General features: G+C 50.8%; 1 protein-coding gene and 1 long non-coding RNA gene across 3 annotated transcripts in view; one reads left to right on the top strand and one right to left on the bottom strand.

Annotated features, from left to right (window-relative positions):
- LOC309355947 overlaps positions 1-17,790 on the bottom strand; it is a 116,527-nt gene that overhangs the window by 62,750 nt on the left and 35,987 nt on the right. The window contains exon 1 of one of the 2 annotated variants that reach the window (XR_014162658.1): positions 5,268-5,571. The exons of the other annotated variant lie outside the window; for it this stretch is intronic. This is a non-coding gene — a long non-coding RNA (uncharacterized lncRNA). Of the gene's footprint in view, positions 1-5,267; positions 5,572-17,790 lie in introns of those variants that run through there. 2 annotated transcript variants of the gene reach the window in all.
- Positions 1-17,790, top strand: part of SENP3 (SUMO specific peptidase 3) — a 35,178-nt gene that overhangs the window by 2,441 nt on the left and 14,947 nt on the right. The window contains exons 2-6 of the mRNA XM_081886808.1: positions 1,760-2,763; positions 7,073-7,360; positions 11,600-11,711; positions 13,590-13,737; positions 16,895-16,942. Of these exons, the coding sequence (XP_081742934.1) occupies positions 1,773-2,763; positions 7,073-7,360; positions 11,600-11,711; positions 13,590-13,737; positions 16,895-16,942 (1,587 nt within the window). The 5' untranslated portion in view covers positions 1,760-1,772. The remainder of the gene's footprint in view (positions 1-1,759; positions 2,764-7,072; positions 7,361-11,599; positions 11,712-13,589; positions 13,738-16,894; positions 16,943-17,790) is intronic.

Genomic DNA, 17,790 nt, shown 5'->3' with positions numbered 1-17,790 from the left:
AGCAGCTGGTATTCAGAAGGAGACAGGGCAGAGGCATCATGGCTACTAGCCATCCATAACCCTTTTCCATGAATTTGTCCAATCCTCTTTGAAAGCCATCTAGGTTTGTGGCCACCAATGCCTCCTGTGGGAGCAAGTGCCATAGTTTTAAGTATGTGCTACGTGAAGAAGTCCTTTCTCTTATCTGACCTGTAATTAAGTGAATAATGAGGTTGTGGCCCCCTTGCCTGAGGCTGGGGGGGGGGGCGGCAGGGGGAGGTTGGCGTTCATTGAGCCAGGAAGCCTATCCAAATTTTGCTGCTAGCTCCTACATGTTCAGATAGTTCAGTTGAGCTTCCAGCCCTGGTTTAGGGACCGTCTTGTTCAGCTCCCTCTTTGGCAGCGGAGTTTTCTGTCACGGGATGTAACACCCACACTGAATGAAGCCAGCCAGGTATAATGAGCAAGCAGTCCAGTTGGCAGGGGAATGCCAGGCCGTCTCAGGTGTGTGGAAAGCTTTTCTCCTAATCTGCCTGAAACATGCGAGCCTAGTTTAAAAGGAGCCAGGAATCAGTGGCCTACCCCCACTTGAGATGCAGGAGAAGAAAAATGGAGGAACAAATTCCCAAACGCTGGCTCAAACTGGAGTCACATTTTACAGATAGCTTTGTGCAAATATCTTCAGGGGCAAACGTTCTCCCTTACTTTGAAAGGGAAGAAAAGGGGCATTGAGTTATCTGAACTTTTCATTATTTATTGCATTTATATACAAAGTTTTTCTCTAAGTAGCTGAAGGTAGCATACATTGTTCTCCCCATCCCTGTTGGATCATTGCAACAGCCTTGTGAGGGAGGTTAGGCTGAGAGGCAGCCACTCCCCCAAAGTTACCTTGTGAGAGCTTCATGGCTGAGTGGGAATTCGAACCCTGGTCCTTCCCAGCTCCTAGTCTTGACACTCTTGACGATAGCACCACACTGGCCCTAAAAACGTAACTGCCAGGGTACACCAGGATGGGATTCGAACCCACGCTCGCAGAGCCCAGTCCACTGCCTTAACCACTCAGCCACCACCCGTGCAGGAAGGGTAGTCTAGGAGGTACGCAGCCCAGCTTCCAACGTGCTTTGACGTTTGTGGTTTTTCTTAAACGCATTAAAGCACTGTCTAGTCTTCAGGGATGCAAAGATATTTGGAAAGGTTGCTTGAAGGCAAGCGGGGAGGGCCAGGCAGGAACTGGGTCTTACGTCCACCTGTTTCTGCGTTCTGTACAATGTCTCCTGCCTGTGCCTGACGCTAGTCGTGCACACTATGCTAAACAAGCAGCCATCTCCATAATAATAATAATAATAATTTATTATTTGTACCCCGCCCATCTGGCTGGGTTTCCCCAGCCACTCTGGGCGGCTTCCACAAATACCAAAAATACACCAATATGTTATACATTAAAAACTTCCCTGAATTTAAGATGTCTTCTGAATGTCAGGTAGTTGTTTATCTCTTTGACATCTGATGGAAGGGCTTTCCACAGGGCGGGCGCCACCACCGAGAAGGCCCTCTGCCTGGTTCCCTGTAGGTTTGCTTCTTGCAATGAGGGGACCGCCAGAAGGCCCTCGGCACTGGACCTCAGCGTCCGGGCAGAACGATAGGGGTGGAGAAGCTCCTTCAGGTATACTGGTATCTCCATGCGTCCTGTTGCCTCTGGTTTTCACAATGTGGAAGCCCCTCCTTCTCTTCTCCCATGACCCTAACGCAGCTCTTCCTCTCTCTCTTTCTCCCCCCGCAGCCGCGTCGGCACCATGAAGGAAATGTTTCAAGACGAGAAGTATTGGGGAGGCCCGTCCCCCAGCCTCCGCGACCCCACGGGGCACCGGGACAAGCTGTGCCGCCCCTCCCAGGAGTGGGGTGAGCCGGAGCGCAAGCACGGCGGCTGCTTCGAGGGGAACCGGCGCCTGGCCTACGCGAAGAAGCAGCCCCTGGGCTTCAGCCCCTCGTCCTCCGCCAGCGAGGAGGAAGAAGGGAGGTGGGACCTTCCCTGCATGTCCGGCTGGGAGGTGGCCACCGTGGGCCCCTCCCACCCAGCCCAGAGCAAGGCCGGCAGGGCGAAGGTCCCCCGGAGCGGGGGCCGGGCCTGGCCCTTCGACATGGCCGCAGGAGCCGGCTCCCGGAGGCGCCCACAGCTTCTGGGGGCGCCAAGGTCGCGCTGTTTCCGCCGCCAGCGCCGGCGTGCCCTGCGGGCCTTCCGCATGCTCCTCTACGCCAAGAGCTCCTCCCTGGCTTTCCATTGGAAGCTGTGGGGCAAGATGGCCTCCAGGGGGCGCCGGCGGGGAGGGGGAGCAGTGGGGGCAAAGCGGGCCCGGTCGTCCCTGTCCCTCTCGCCCGGCTCGCAGCCCGACGACGACCACCTCCCCCTCTACAAGAAAAGCTGCCCCTTGCGGGAGGAGGACTGCCGGGGCGGGGCCAAGCGCAGGCCCCGCCCCGCCCGCTTCAAGCCCCGCCCTCCCGAGCCCCACCTGGACTACGACTTGGACGGGGCTTTCCCTGCGTCGTCGTCTTCCTCGCCCCCTCCGGCCTCTTCTCGCCTCAGCCTGCTGGGGGCCCTGATGGACGACGCCTCGCCCTACCCTCAGTACGTGGAGCTGCAGAGGGTCAGCTTTGACAAGGACCCCGGAGCCGCCGAGCTGGAGGAGGAAGCCGCCGGCCTGCTCAAGTACCCTGGCGGAGGGGCCCACGTCTCCCCCAGGACTAGAAAGGGCGGAGAGGCAGAGCACAGCCTGGATGGAGACGGAGGTAAAGCTCACGTTTAACCGCTGCCCTTTGACCCCTCCTGGCGTTTGTGGGGGCTAGCTAATAGCTAGCGCTGTGTGGATTATGTGTAGCATCCTGCGTTTCTTGTTTATTCGTGTATTTATTTGGCATGTCGGCCTTCCCCGTCCCTTCTCTCCCACCAGGGCATGACTGCCGAAGGTAGGGGAAGCCTGGCAGACCTGGCCTGCCGCAGTTTTAAATAACTGCCTGTGGCTTTTTAAACTGGTGTGCCTTTCCACCGTGTTTGTGCGCAATGTGAGCTAGCATCACGGTGAAGGGTGTGAGCTGGATGGTGCCGAGTTCAAATCCTGCCCCGGCTGCTCACTAGGTGAGCCTCTGGGAACGCCGCTTGCCCCTCTGCTCCCTGTTTCCACCAGATACCGTCTTTTTCGCACCATAAGACGCACCTAGTTTTTAGAAGAGGAAAACAAGGGAAAAAATATTCTGAATCAAATGTTGAAGAGGAGGGACGATTAGGCTAAGGGGCCACCAGTCCGTCCGCCCCTTTGGGGAAGCTGGATCTACTGGCTGCCTAGCAGTGTTGTCCCTGCTGGGGAGATCGGAGGAGGCAGGCGAGACGAAGCAACACTCTTCAGCGAAGTGGGAGGAGGAAAGGAAGGGAGCCCTTAGGAAGCCCCTTCCTTTACTCCTCCTGCTTCGCTGAAGAAGAAGAAGAGTTTGGATTTGATATCCCGCTTTATCACTACCCTAAGGAGTCTCAAAGCGGCTAACATTCTCCTTTCCCTTCCTCCCCCACAACAATCACTCTGTGAGGTGAGTGGGGCTGAGAGACTTCAGAGAAGTGTGACTAGTCCAAGGTCACCCAGCAGCTGCAGGTGGAGGAGCGGAGATGCGAACCCGGTTCCCCAGATTATGAGTCTACCACTCTTAACCACTACACCACACTGGCTCTCAGTGAAGAGGTGCCGCAGTGCTCTGCTGAACCCAGCAGAGCGAGAGGGAGAGCTGCACAGCGCCTCTTGGTCTGCTGGCTTCCCAGCGAAGCAGGATGAGGGACGGAAGGGGCTCCGTAAGGTCTCCCGCCCGTCCCTCATCGTGCATCGCTGTGAAGGCATCAGAACAAGAGGCGTTGTGCAGCGATCCCTCTCGCTGTTCTGGCTTCTGGGATAGCTGCGCAGCCTGCATTCGCTCCATGAGACGCACACACATTTCCCCTTCCTTTTTAGGAGAAAAAAAGTGTGTCTTATAGAGCGGAAAATGCGGTGTTGATAGATGCTACGGCAGAGGAGACAATGCACATCTGTTTACGCAATTGTTACGAAGACCAACAGGATGCCTGTGAATGGGGTGAAGGGGAGGCAGGTGGCAGTCTGTCCTGGTCAGTTCGATGGAGAAGGGGTGTTGTTGTCCTTCCTCTTCCTTAGGGAGGTACCAGGTGGAGAGTGCTGATGACAGGCTCAGTGGTAATGCACCTGAACTTCCTTTCCATGGCAAAGGTTTCAGGTTCAATCCGTAGCACCTCAAATGGCCTGGTAAAGTTTTCTCAAACTCCCGCAGTTGTTGGACTTAGTGATGCTAAATTTTTGAGAATAACCTTTTGCAGAATATTCTCGATTAATGAGAATATTAGAGAATTTTCAGTTAAAATAGGAGAACATTCATTTTAATGCATTGAAAATTATATAATTAGTTAACGTATTTGTTCAGATGGCAACCAAAAACTGTACGGATACTTCTATTCAATGGGGCAACGCAGTGAATTCACATTCTTTGATAGGCCTAAATTTGAAATGACCATCATAATATCAGTCGTACCGGCTATATAAAGGTAAAGGTACCCCTGCCCGTACGGGCCAGTCGTGTCAGACTCTAGGGTTGTGCGCCCATCTCACTTAAGAGGCCGGGGGCCAGTGCTGTCCAGAGACACTTCCAGGTCACATGGCCAGCGTGACGAAGCAGCTCTGGCGAGCCGGCACCAGCGCAGCACACGGAAACACCGTTTACCTTCCCGCTATAAAGCGGTACCTATTTATCTACTTGCGCTTGAGGGTGCTTTCGAACTGCTCGGTGGGCAGGAGCTGGGACCAAAAGACCGGAGCTCACCCCGCTGTGGGGATTCGAACCGCCGACCATGCGATCGGCAAGCCCTAGGCGCTGAGGTTTTACCCACCGCGTCCCCGCACCGGCTATATAAAAGAGCACAAAAATTGTAGCATTACATGGGAAACATAGCACAGTGGGCCTACTGCAAATACTTAAGTAGTTCTAAAACTGTGGTTGTAGGCCTAAATTTGAAGACAATATTACAGCATTAAACTTGAAATATTATTACAGTAGGCTCATAGAAGGTCTAAATTTTTATTACAGCTTGACTTTTTGTTTACTAGTTTTTTTTTTAATGTGGGTTGTAAAACTGGTTCTCACATTAGAATTTATAGTTTGTGGAGAATATTCTCCGGAGGATTTTCTAGCAGAGAATATTCTCATTCTCGAGAATATACTCACCTCACACCACTTAGTTGGACTACAACTCCCATCATCCCTAGCTAGCAGGACCAGCGGTCAGGGATGATGGGAGTCGTAGTCCATACCCAAGTCTGAGAAACACTGCTGCTTTCCCTAGGAGTAAATCTTACTGAGCTTAGATGGACCAGTTGTCTGAGTAATAAGGCAACTTCTTCCCTATATTCTTAAGCAGCAGGTACCGTACCAGGTGTCGCTCAAGCGATCTAAGAAATCAGTGCAGTTTCAGAGTTGGTGGTTAGAATCAGTGAAGCTTTGAAAAGTTCGCTCTGCCAGGGCACAAGACCAGGCAGTGTGTCTGGAGGTCTTGGGCTGCCCGGACGACAAGACCCCCTCTCACTTTTCCCAGAGGAAAAGCAGAGCAAGAGATTAGCTTGGCTGCAGAAATTGCCAGAAGGAGACTCCCATTTCGAATTTCTCTCTGCCATCTAAATGGCGTCCAGTTGCATCCAAACACAGATTAAAAAAAAACCTGGTCTTTGATCTCAGGAACAGTCATGAGAAATTTGGTTAAGTCCTCCTCTGTTGTCTCCCAGGATAGGCGGAGGCCAATCAAATCTTAAGAGGCAGCCAGTGCGTAGCAAAAAGACAAAGCAACAAAAATATTCCCTGTAGTAGACTATCGGAAAGTGCCCAGCATTGCCCAGGAATTGGGGGGGGTGGGGAATCCTGAGATTTATAAATAGACAATGTAATTTGTTAGTTTCTACGGCTGTTCATGGCACTTACCTGGAGAATAGCTGGCCAGGATCTGGTCCTGAATCAAACAGGGGTGATATGATCGCCATGTTCAAATATATAAAAGGATGTCACAGAGAGGAGGGAGAAAGGTTGTTTTCTGCTGCTCCAGAGAAGCGGACACGGAGCAATGGATCCAAACTACAAGAAAGAAGATTCCACCTAAACATTAGGAAGAACTTCCTGACAGTAAGAGCTGTTTGACAGTGGAATTTGCTGCCAAGGAGTGTGGTGGAGTCTCCTTCTTTGGAGGTCTTTAAGCAGAGGCTTGACAACCATATGTCAGGAGTGCTCTGATAGGGTTTCCTGCTTGGCAGGGGGTTGGACTCGATGGCCCTGGTGGTCTCTTCCAACTCTATGATTCTATAACAGATTCCATTACCATGGGGGCCATAGATGAGAGGTTGCCTGACCCTCAGCAGTGGACAAAGGGGGGCTGTAGTTGGTTTTTCTGGCCTCCCACCCCTAGTCCTGAGGTTAGAGCTCCTCTTCCTACCAAACCAGTGCACAGCCCTATTTTGCTCTATAAGACTCACTTTTTCCCTCCTAAAAAGTAAGGGGAAGTGTGTGTGCGTCTTATGGAGCGAATGCAGGCTGCGCAGCTATCCCAGAAGCCAGAACAGCAAGAGGGATTGCTGCTTTCACTGCGCAGCGATCCCTCTTGCTGTTCTGGCTTCTGAGATTCAGAATATTTTTTTTCTAGTTTTCCTCCTCCAAAAACTAGGTGCGTCTTGTGGTCTGGTGCGTCTTATAGAGTGAAAAATACGGTCGTTTATTTTCATATTTGGTTAGAAATCAGCGCAGCCCTGAACGTTCCAGCCCACCATCTTGGTCGAGGTGTCAAAATCGTTTGAAATCGTCTTGGTTCAAAATGGGTTGGGGCAATGTCCAAACACTGATGAGAACAGTCTCCCCCGCCTTGTCGCTCCAAGCTTGGCCCCGATATCTCACGAGGCGGGTGGAGAAACCGCTTTCCGAAATGTGTAGTAGTTTTGGGGGGTGCTGCTATTAGCGTATGTGGGTCCCTGCGAGGCCTCTGAAACCCTCCCGCCTTTCTCTCGCGCTGCAGGCCCCATGGACGCCCTTCCCAACGGCTTTGCCTCCCTCACTCCCGACGGCGACCTCTGCTCCCTCCCCGGAGTCACGGACGCCACCATCCTCATCAGCAACGTCTGTAGCATCGGGGGCCACGCGGCGGAGGAGCTGTTCCAGGGGCCCCGGGACAAAGACAGGCCGCTGGATCCTTCCGGGATCAGGCTCGAAGGCGACCTGGCCACCGAAGGCAGCCAAGACAGGCCCGGCGAGAAGGCGGCGCAGCACAGCCCCTTGAGAGAAGAACACATCACATGTGTCCACAGTAAGGAGAGGGGGCCGAAATGCGTGGGTGGGCAAGCAGATGAAACAGTCCCCTCCTTCTCCCCCCCCCCCAACATGGGATCTTCAAGGCTATTGTCCCTAGACTGTCTTGGACGGTAGTGGTTGCTTCGATCTGGCTTCAGGCCCAGCTGGAGGAGGGAAACAGCCTTGGGTGCTCCGGGGGCCGTGGGGGAGTCCTGTCTGGTTAGTTTCCTTGGGCCTCTTAGCAGCATTCGCTACCCTCGGCTACAATACGATACGATAATCTTTCTTGTCGTTGTCCCATACAGAACAACGAAATTGAAAATCCGCATCAGACATTCAGAAACCAACAAGCTTGCTATCCCAGCCTGGTTAGCCCCCTAAAAACTCTGATAAAAAGGTAAAGGTAAAGGTACCCCTGCCCGTACGGGCCAGTCTTGACAGACTCTGGGGTTGTGCGCCCATCTCACTTAAGAGGCCAGGGGCCAGCGCTGTCCGGAGACACTTCCGGGTCACGTGGCCAGCGTGACAAAGCTGCTCTGGCGAGCCAGAGCCGCACACGGAAACGCCGTTTACCTTCCCGCTGGTAAGCGGTCCCTATTTATCTACTTGTACCCGGAGGTGCTTTCGAACTGCTAGGTTGGCAGGCGCTGGGACCGAGCAGCGGGAGCGCACCCCGCAGCAGGGATTCGAACCGCCGACCTTTCGATCGGCAAGTCCTAGGCGCTGAGGCGCCACCTGCGTCCCACAGCGCCACCTGCGTCCCACAGCGCCACCTGCGTCCCAAAAACTCTGATACCCCATAATTAAATACAATATACTGCCATAGAGACTACCTTACACTGCGTTTAAAACCAAAATCGCATTTGGAAAGAAACTGTTTCTCCTGCGGCTAGTCCTAGTCTCAATAACCCTTTACAGTGGTGCCTCGCAAGACGAAAATAATCCGTTCTGCGAGTCTCTTCGTCTAGCGGTTTTTTCGTCTTGCGAAGCAACCCTATTAGCGGATTAGCGCTATTAGCGGCTTAGCGGCTATTAAAGGCTTAGGGGCTGAAAGGCTATTAGCGGCTTAGCGGCTTAGAAAAAGGGGGGGAAGCGAAAAAAATTTGCAAGACTAGCAAGACGTTTTCGTCTTGCAAAGCAAGCCCATAGGGAAATTCATCTTGCGAAGCGCATCGAAAAACGGAAAACCCTTACGTCTAGCGGGTTTTTCGTCTTGCGAGGCATTCGTCTTGCGGGGCACCACTGTACCTTCTTCCAGAAGGCAGAAGCTGAAAGAGATCATTTCCGGGGTGCGCACTATCCTGCACTATCTCTGCAGCTTTCTTCCTCCTCGGGGAAAAGCCCCCAAGAGCCGCACACCTGCTCCACACAGCTCTTTAAAGGGAGCGCTGAGCAGAGCCTCCTGCCTGCATTCGCTCCATAAGATGCACACACATTTCCCCTTACTTTTTAGGAGGGGAAAAGTGTGTCTTGTAGAGCGAAAAATACAGCAATATTAAGAACAGGATTGTGTATTTAGGACTTCCCCTGGCCCCATCTGATCTCCTTCCCCAGCAGCTCACTGCCTGCTTTATCGTGATACGGTGAAGGCAATAACTTTCCCCCACCAAAAAAGCACGTAGAACTGCAGAAGGAAGCTGGAAGAGCAAAGCGTGCTCCCTGTTTCTCTTCCTCCCACTTCCTCCTTCAGCTTTCCAAGGCTTGGAAGAGAACCCAAGAACAGGAAGCTCAGTGGCCAAGAGGGGAGAGGGGGAGTAATCTGGAGGAATGGGAAGAGAGGCAGAAAATAAGGAAGGCATGGAAGTAAGGGAAGGGGGATAGTGCAAAAGGGAACTCTCTTTATCTCACACACAAACAATTTCCTTTAAAATGGATGCTTTTAAAATTACACCCACACATATACACACCCCTCAGTGGCTTCTCTGCTTCCCATGCAAATCACAGATCAAATCTATCTCCATTGACGGAACACTACAGATCACAGCTTCAGGGCTTTTTAGCTTTAAAAAAGGTAAAGGGACCCCCGACCGTTAGGTCCAGTCATGGCCGACTCTGGGGTTGCGGAGCTCATCTTGCTTTATTGACCGAGGGAGCTGGCATACAGCTTCCGGGTCATGTGGCCAGCATGACTAACCCACTTCTGGCGAAACCAGAGCAGTGCATGGAAACGCCATTTACCTTCCCGCCAAAGCGGTACCTATTTATCTACTTGCACTTGACGTGCTTTTGAACTGCTAGGTTGGCAGGAGCAGGGACCGAGCAACAGGAGCTCACCCCGTCGCGGGGATTCGAACCGCCGACCTTCTGATCGGCAAGTCCTAGGCTCAGTGGTTTAACCCACAGCGCCACCCGCGTCCCTGTGTTTAGCTTCAGCATAATGCAAAAACACGGCTCCAAGGGTCTCGAAATTATTTTCAAGGGATCCCCCGCTAAACAACCAATTCCTGGGTCACCTCTCATGCCCACAGCTGTCTTCCGTTGTTTATTGGTGGTTCTGCTCTCCTCGGGTTAAATAATAATAATAAGAATAAGAATAATCCTGAAGTTTCATGAGGATCTGTGCCTCAGACCAGGGCTGGATCTGTAGTTTTGTTCCCTGTGCGGACTACAACATCCGCTCTAATTTGATGGCATGTAAAACGGGACAGCTAAAATGAAGTCCTTCGTGCAACGCAGTCAAACGGTGGAATCCTCTCCCCCAGGAGACAGGGATGGCCAGCAACGTGGATGGATTTCAAAGAGGTCTAGACAAATTCATGGAGGAGGAGAGAGCTATCGATGGCTCCTGGCCAGGATGGCTGTGTCTCTGCCTCCACAGCTGGAGGAAGCGATGCTTCCGAAGGCCAGTTGCCGGAAAACGCAAGAGGGGAGACTTGCTCTTGGGGTTGGATCCTGCTTACAGGTTTCCCACTGGGGCATCCGAGTGGCCGCTGTGAGAACAGGATGCCGGGCTGAAGGACCATTGGCCTGATTCAGCAGGGCTCTTACGTAAAACACAAATTAATTTCAATTATCTGTGCCGTAAAATTTACAGACTGCTGGATGGTAAAAAAGGAAAACAGCCCACCAGGAACAGCCCTCAGAGTGGTTTACGAAAAAAAGATAAAGCAAATTTATTGATAAGAAAAATAAGCAATGATAATTTAAGATCAACGCACGCAGAAAGTAATTGAATCACAAATGTACAATAATAGAATATGGTGTCGGGATTTGGAATTCAAGAGGTTCCGTTTTAATTCTGCTGGACATGACCTCATAGCGGGACATTCACACACACACACACACACACACACAGCCCTGTCTCCCATCCACAGAGAGCCTTGTTGTTGTTTAGTCGTTTAGTCGTGTCCGCCTCTTTGTGACCCCCTGGACCAGAGCACGCGAGGCACTCCTGTCTTCCACTGCCTCCCGCAGTTTGGTCAAACTCATGCTGGTAACCTCGAAAACACTATCCAACCATCTCATCCTCCATCGTACCCTTCTCCTTGTGCCCTCCATCTTTCCCAACATCAGGGTCTTCTCCAGGGAGTCTTCCCTTCTCATGAGGTGGCCAAAGTCTTGGAGCCTCAGCTTCAGGATCTGTCCTTCCAGTCAGCACTCAGGGCTGATTTCCTTCCGAATGGAGAGGTTTGATCTTCTTGCAGTCCATGGGACTCTCAAGAGTCTCCTCCAGCACCAGAATTCAAAAGCATCAATTCTTCGGCGATCAGCCTTCTTGATGGTCCAGCTCTCACTTCCATACATCACTACTGGGAAAACCAGACCTTTAACTATACAGACCTTTGATGGCAAGGTGATGTCTCTACTTTTTAAGATGCTGTCTAGGTTTGTGATTGCTTTCCTCCCAAGGAGCAGGCGTCTTTTAATTTCGTGGCTGCTGTCACCATCTGCAGTGATCATGGAGCCCAAGAAAGTAAAATCTCTCACTGCCTCCATTTCTTCCCCTTCTATTTGCCAGGAGGTGAGGGGACCAGTGGCCATGATCTTCGTTTTTTTGATGTTGAGCTTCAGACCATATTTTGCGCTCTCCTCTTTCACCCTCATTAAAAGGTTCTTTAATTAACCTTGTTGGCAAGGTGACAGAGAGCCTACTTCCTTTTAATATTGAAAACTGGCTTCTGCACCTCCAGGCTGTTCTCAGGGGCGCCCAGGCAGTGCCCATCCATCCCTCCCCACCATAAACTCTGTGGCTTGGCTCCCTTAAGCCTGCCAGACTCCCGTGGCTTCAGGTTTCTCCTCCTGTCCTTTCTGCCAGACATCCTGGACGAGTTCCTGCAGACGTACGGCAGTCTCATCCCCATCAGCGTGGACGAAGTCGTGGAGAAGCTAGAGGACATCTTCCAGCAGGAGTTCTCTACGCCCCAGAGGTAGGGCCTCTCTTCCCAAATGGGGGGGGGGTTACCGTGAGGTGTGGCCAAAGTCCGGTCCTGGGCCGAGGGTCTGGAGACTGTCCACCAAGGGGGAAGCGGGGTCCAAAGCAAGAAGCCGGGCGTGGCCGGGAACTCCGGGAAAACAGATCTGGGTGCTGGCAGAAACAGGTTTCCAACGTCGTTGCTCCTGCAACCTGGGACTGGGCTGACTGGCCTTTATCCCCTCTGAGGCCAGGGGTGGTCGCGGCCCACCGGTGACCCGCCTCTCCTGGCCTGGAGGCGAGCACTCCTCCTGAGAGAACGCAGTTCCCTCCGCCTCTCTGCCCTGAGCCTCTGCAGCTCAGAAGAGGCTGGAGGGTTACCGGACCCAGAGGCAATCTCACCTTCCCCTGACAGGGCTGGGAGAGGCACATCTGCAGGCAGTGGATCCTCAGATCACCTCCGGAGCCAGAGTGGATGCATCTGGTGTCTGCTCCTGAGGATCCGGCACAGGTGCAGGCCCTTCAGACTCAAGCCCCTGCCCCAGCTCAGCCGGCCCTGGAGGCGGGGACTCCTGTGCAGGCTGGGATTCCTCAGGTTCAGCCTCTGAATCAGATTCCCAGGCAGGGGAGTGGCAGAGAGAGCTGGGTGAGGGGACCCAGTCTCCAGAAATCGAGGCTCCACGTGGCTTTAAAGCTGAGTGTGAGGAGCTCGATCAGGAGGCCTGGGTTGTTTCTTTCAGCGCCTGGGGCTAAGGTGGGCACCTGATGCCCAGGGCTTAGTAATTTTACAGACCCGACTTCCTGGTTTGGCTTCGGTTAAGACTCTGCTTTGTTAACAACATGACTGCATCTTACAGGCGTTTGGTTCCAAGGGTTAGGGAACGCACATGAATATTGCGTGCAGTGGTACCTTGGTTCTCAAACTTGATCCGTTCCGGAAGTCCGTTCCAAAACCAAAGCGTTCCAAAACCAAGGCGCACTTTCTCATAGCAAGTAATGCAAAACGGACCAAACCGTTCCAGGCTTTTAAAAACGGCCCCTAAAACAGGAGTTTAGCATGAATTTTACTATCTAACAAGACCATTGATCCATAAAGTGAAAGCAATAATCGATGCACTGTACAGTGGTACCTCGGGTTACATACGCTTCAGGTTACATACGTTTCAGGTTACAGGCTCCGCTAACCCAGAAATAGTACCTCGGATTAAGAACTTTGCTTCAGGATGAGAACAGAAATCGGGCTCTGGTGGCGCGGCAGCAACAGGAGGCCCCATTAGCTAAAGTGGTGCTTCAGGTTAAGAACAGTTTCAGGTTAAGAATGGACCTCCGGAACGAGTTAAGTATTTAACCCGAGGTACCACTCTACTATAAAATGAACAAGGCAGTATTGTGGATGATAAAAATTAAAACTATTTTTTTTTCTTACCTTTGCTGATAATAGTCATCGTTTGGGTGGGGGGGCTTTTATCCATTTCCGCAGTCACACAATCAATCAATCAATCAATCAATCAGTAGCCGAACTGGGTTCCACAGTGTCACAAAAACAAATTAACCAAAAAAGTCTCAAAAACACAAAAGAAATAGCAAAAACAAAAGCGCCAAACTTAATTTGTTCTGGAAGTCCGTTTGACTTCCGAAATGTTCGAAAACCAAGGCGCGGCTTCTAATTGGTGCAGGCGCCCCAGAAACAATAGCCAACTACTGCACTGGATGTTCAGCTTCCAAAAAATGTTCGAAAACCGGAACACTTCCTTCTGTGTTTTCATTGTTTGGGAACCAAGGCGTTTGAGTATCAAGGCGTTTGAGAACCAAGGTTCCACTGTATACCCAAATTCTCAGAGCTGTTCCCCGTGGCATTTTTGTTCTCACGGTGATCCCTCTCTGGACCCTACAGGAAAGGCATGGTCAACCAACTGATCCAGTCCTACCAGCGATTGCCGGGCAATGCCATGGTTCGGACCTTCCGGGTCACTTACAAGCGCCACGTGGTCACCATGGACGACCTGCAGACCCTCTACGGGCCCAACTGGCTCAACGACCAGGTAGGCTGCGCTTTTTTGTTCTGAAGTGGCTGCTAGAAGCCCTGATCCAGGGGGGCAGCAAACGTTTCCAGCAGGGGGGCGGTCCACTGACCCTCAGACCTTGTAGGGGGCCGGACTATATTTTTTTGGGGGGGAATGAACTACCTCGCAAGACGAAATTAATTCGTTCTGCAAGGTTTTTCGTCTTGCGAAGCACGGATTCCCATAGGAATGCATTGAAAATCAATTAATGCGTTCCTATGGTCAAAAAAAGTTTAAAAATCACCAAAATGTACAGTACTGTACATACATTTTCTAAGACTCTGGGGGACAACTCGAAGAAGGTTCCTCTTCCACTCTTTGCTTCTTGCTGAAGAACCTGTCCATTGTCTGCTGCTTCATCCACCTTTTCAGGACCTCCCTGAAAGACGACATGACCCTCGTATCAAAAGTGTTCGCAAGGTCACGTGTCAGGTCCTTGTCAGGGTGGTGCCGCTGTGCAAAAGCCTGCACATCTTTCCACTTCTGGCAAATGTCCCTCAGTTCTTTCTTCTCCTTCTTCCTCTCGCCGGCCTCTGCAGCAGCAGTCTTCTTGGGCCCCATGGCAGCACAGCTCCTACCTTCACAAACCCAAAAAATTAATAAATCGGTGCTTCACATCCAAAAAATTCAAAAGCACCAAACCTCCTAGAAAACACCCCAACCCAAAATCCAATAACCCCAAAAAAAGTTTTAAAAGTTTAACTTACCAAATGGCTGCAAAAGAAGTTATGAGTTGCTATGAGTCGCTCCTCAAAGTCAAGTCGCAACTGCACCTCTTCAAGCAATGCACCCTGGGTATTAACAGTTTTAAGAAAAAGGAAACAAACTTGCAAGATGTTTTCGTCTTGCAAAGCAAGCCCATAGGGAAATTCGTCTTGCGAAGCAACTCAAAAAACGAAAAACTCTTTGTCTTGCGAGTTTTTCGTCTTACGAGGCATTCGTCTTGCGAGGTACCACTGTAATTCCTATGCCCCACAAATAACCCAGAGATGCATTTTTAAATAAAAGGACACATTCTACTCATGTAGAAACAGGCTGATTCCCGGACCAGATTTAGAAGGCGATTGGGCCGGATCCAGGCCGCGGGTCTTAGTTTGCCTACCCATGCCCTGAACTCTGATGCAGGCATTACGGCAGCCCGCTCCCAGCCAGTTGTTCAGTGAACCCCCAATTAGAATGGACTTCTACGAACAAATTTGTAACAAAGCTTATATGAGGTACTTCTACGCAACACACAAAGAGTCATAAAACATCCTCCATCAAGGAAGTTCACTGATCATGGGGTGTGAAATATCTGACTCCACACTGGTATCGGCTTATATAAAGGTAAAGGGACCCCTGACCATTAGGTCCAGTCGTGGCCGACTCTGGGGTTGTGGCGCTCATCTTGCTTTACTGGCCGAGGGAGCCAGCGTACAGCTTCCGGGTCATGTGGCCAGCAGGGCTAAGCCGCTTCTGGCGAACCAGAGCAGCGCACGGAAACGCCGTTTACCTTCCTGCCGGAGCGGTACCTATCTATCTACTTGCACTTTGATGTGCTTTCGAACTGCTAGGTTGGCAGGAGCAGGGACTGAGCAACGGGAGCTCACCCCGTCATTGCGGGGATTCGAACCGATTCGATCAGCAAGCCCTAGGCTCTATGGTTTAACCCACAGCGCCACCCGTGTCCCTCAATCAGCTTATATGGTGTGCCCTAAAACGTTTGGTCTTGACTGTCACACTTTAACCCCCATCGCCTTGGCAACCAGGCCTTCAGTAGGGGCTGTTGACAGTCCAGTCCCTTATCTTACTTCCCTGTCAAATATCTTCAAGGAGAGATGCTGGATTATCTCCCCCCCCCCCCCCCCCCGACGTTCACTCAAGAGCAGAAATAGCAAAACATCCTGGCTGGCTTTGTTCCTTGCACCTCTCTTGAGGTCAGATCAGGAGAAATAAGGAACGCAGCGTAGGAGAAGAGGCAGGAGAGTCACAAAACGCAGAAACACCAAAACCAGGCCGGATACATTCTGCAAGTTAAAAGCAATCAACGCTGAAACAAAACCTGTATCGAGAATTCAATAATCAATTTCCAGATTTTTTTATACAGTGGTGCCTCGCAAGACGAAATTAATCCGTTCCGTGAGGCTCTTCGTATAGCGGTTTTTTCCTCTTGCGAAGCAAGCCCATTGACAGCTTAGCGGATTAGCACTAGTAGCGGTTTAGCGGCGTTTAGCGGATTTTAGCGGCTTATCAGCTTAGCGGATCAGCTGATAAGCGGCTTAGCTGCTTAGAAAAAGGGGGGGAAAGGGGAAAAAACCCGCAGGAACTCGCAAGACATTTTCGTCTTGCGAAGCAAGCCCATAGGGAAATTCGTTTTGCGAAGCGCCTCCAAAACGGAAAACCCTTTCCTCTAGCGGGTTTTCCGTCTTGCAAGGCGTTCGTCTTGCGGGGCACCACTGTATCGCTATGAATGGACGTATGATTGCTAGCTGGCATAATAAATCTGGAGGGTGGAGCCTAGCAAGGGGTCCTGCTGTTTCCTTTGAGGAGGAGATGGAGGAGATTAAAGAAATCTTGTCTGGTTTACTTTTTTTTTCCCCTTTCCCCTCCCTCCCCACTCCAGCCCTCCCCACCCCGTCAGGCCTTCCTTCTTCATATCTTTATCCATGTACACAGTCTGTTCATTCGAGCTTGTATGCTAGGGTTGGTTTCCCCTCTTTCTATCCAGTTCCTGCAAAATGCCCATTTATTTGTGATTCTTTGGCATTTATTTTCCCATCTATCCTCTACCACTATCTGTGTGAATATTTCCGATTGTACATATTCGAAAACATAATCATTCCATTTTTCCATATTCCATTTGGCCTTTTCTTTCCATCCCAGAGCAATAATTGCCATTCCAGCTAGAATAATAATCTTGTATAACTCTTGCTTATTACTCTTTACTTTGTTATCTCCCAGTATTCCCGAAAACAACAGATCTATATTAACTTCTATGTTTATTTGAAATAGTCCAGAAATTACCTTTATAATCTTTTGCCAATATTCCTTAACCAGATTACATTCCCACCACATGTGTGAATATAGTCCTTTTTCCTGACCACAAAGAAATCTTGTCTGTTGGACCCCTAACCTTGCTTCCTTTTTTTCTGGGCAGGTAATGAACATGTATGGGGACCTCGTCATGGACACAGTGCCAGACAAGGTGAGCATCGCTATTAACCTCCCAGTGATCTTTGAGCGAAGGGAGGCATATAACTTTAATAATAATAATAATAATAATAATAATAATAATAATAATAATAATAATTCACTTATGGGAGGGTTAAAGACAGTGTGGAGACCCAGTGCGGAGGGAGCGAACAGGCCCTTTGCCATGTGTTCATAAGAAGAGCCCTGCCGGATCAGGGCCGTGGCCCATCTAGTTCAGCAATCTGTTCTCACAGGGGCCAATCAGACGATGAAGAAGAGTGACTAGTGGGGTGCCACAGGGTTCTGTCTTGGGCCCAGTCTTATTCAACATCTTTATCAACGACTTGGATGATGGACTCAAGGGCATCCTGATCAAATTTGCAGATGACACCAAACTGGGAGGGGTGGCTAACACCCCAGAGGACAGGATCACACTTCAAAACGACCTTGACAGATTAGAGAACTGGGCCAAAACAAACAAGACGAATTTTAACAGGGAGAAATGTAAAGTATTGCACTTGGGCAAAAAAAAATGAGAGGCACAAATACAAGATGGGTGACACCTGGCTTGAGAGCAGTACATGTGAAAAGGATCTAGGAGTCTTGGTTGACCACAAACTTGACATGAGCCAACAGTGTGACGCGGCAGCTAAAAAAGCCAATGCAATTCTGGGCTGCATCAATAAGAGTATAGCATCTAGATCAAGGGAAGTAATCGTGCCACTGTATTCTGCTCTGGTCAGACCTCACCTGGAGTACTGTGTCCAGTTCTGGGCACCACAGTTCAAGAAGGACACTGACAAACTGGAACGTGTCCAGAGGAGGGCAACCCAAATGGTCAAAGGCCTGGAAACGATGCCT

The sequence above is a fragment of the Podarcis melisellensis genome, assembly GCF_964234715.1.
Source record: "Podarcis melisellensis genome assembly, chromosome: 13".
Taxonomy (NCBI): Eukaryota; Metazoa; Chordata; class Lepidosauria; order Squamata; family Lacertidae; genus Podarcis; species Podarcis melisellensis.
This window is presented reverse-complemented; position numbering and strand designations above follow the sequence as displayed.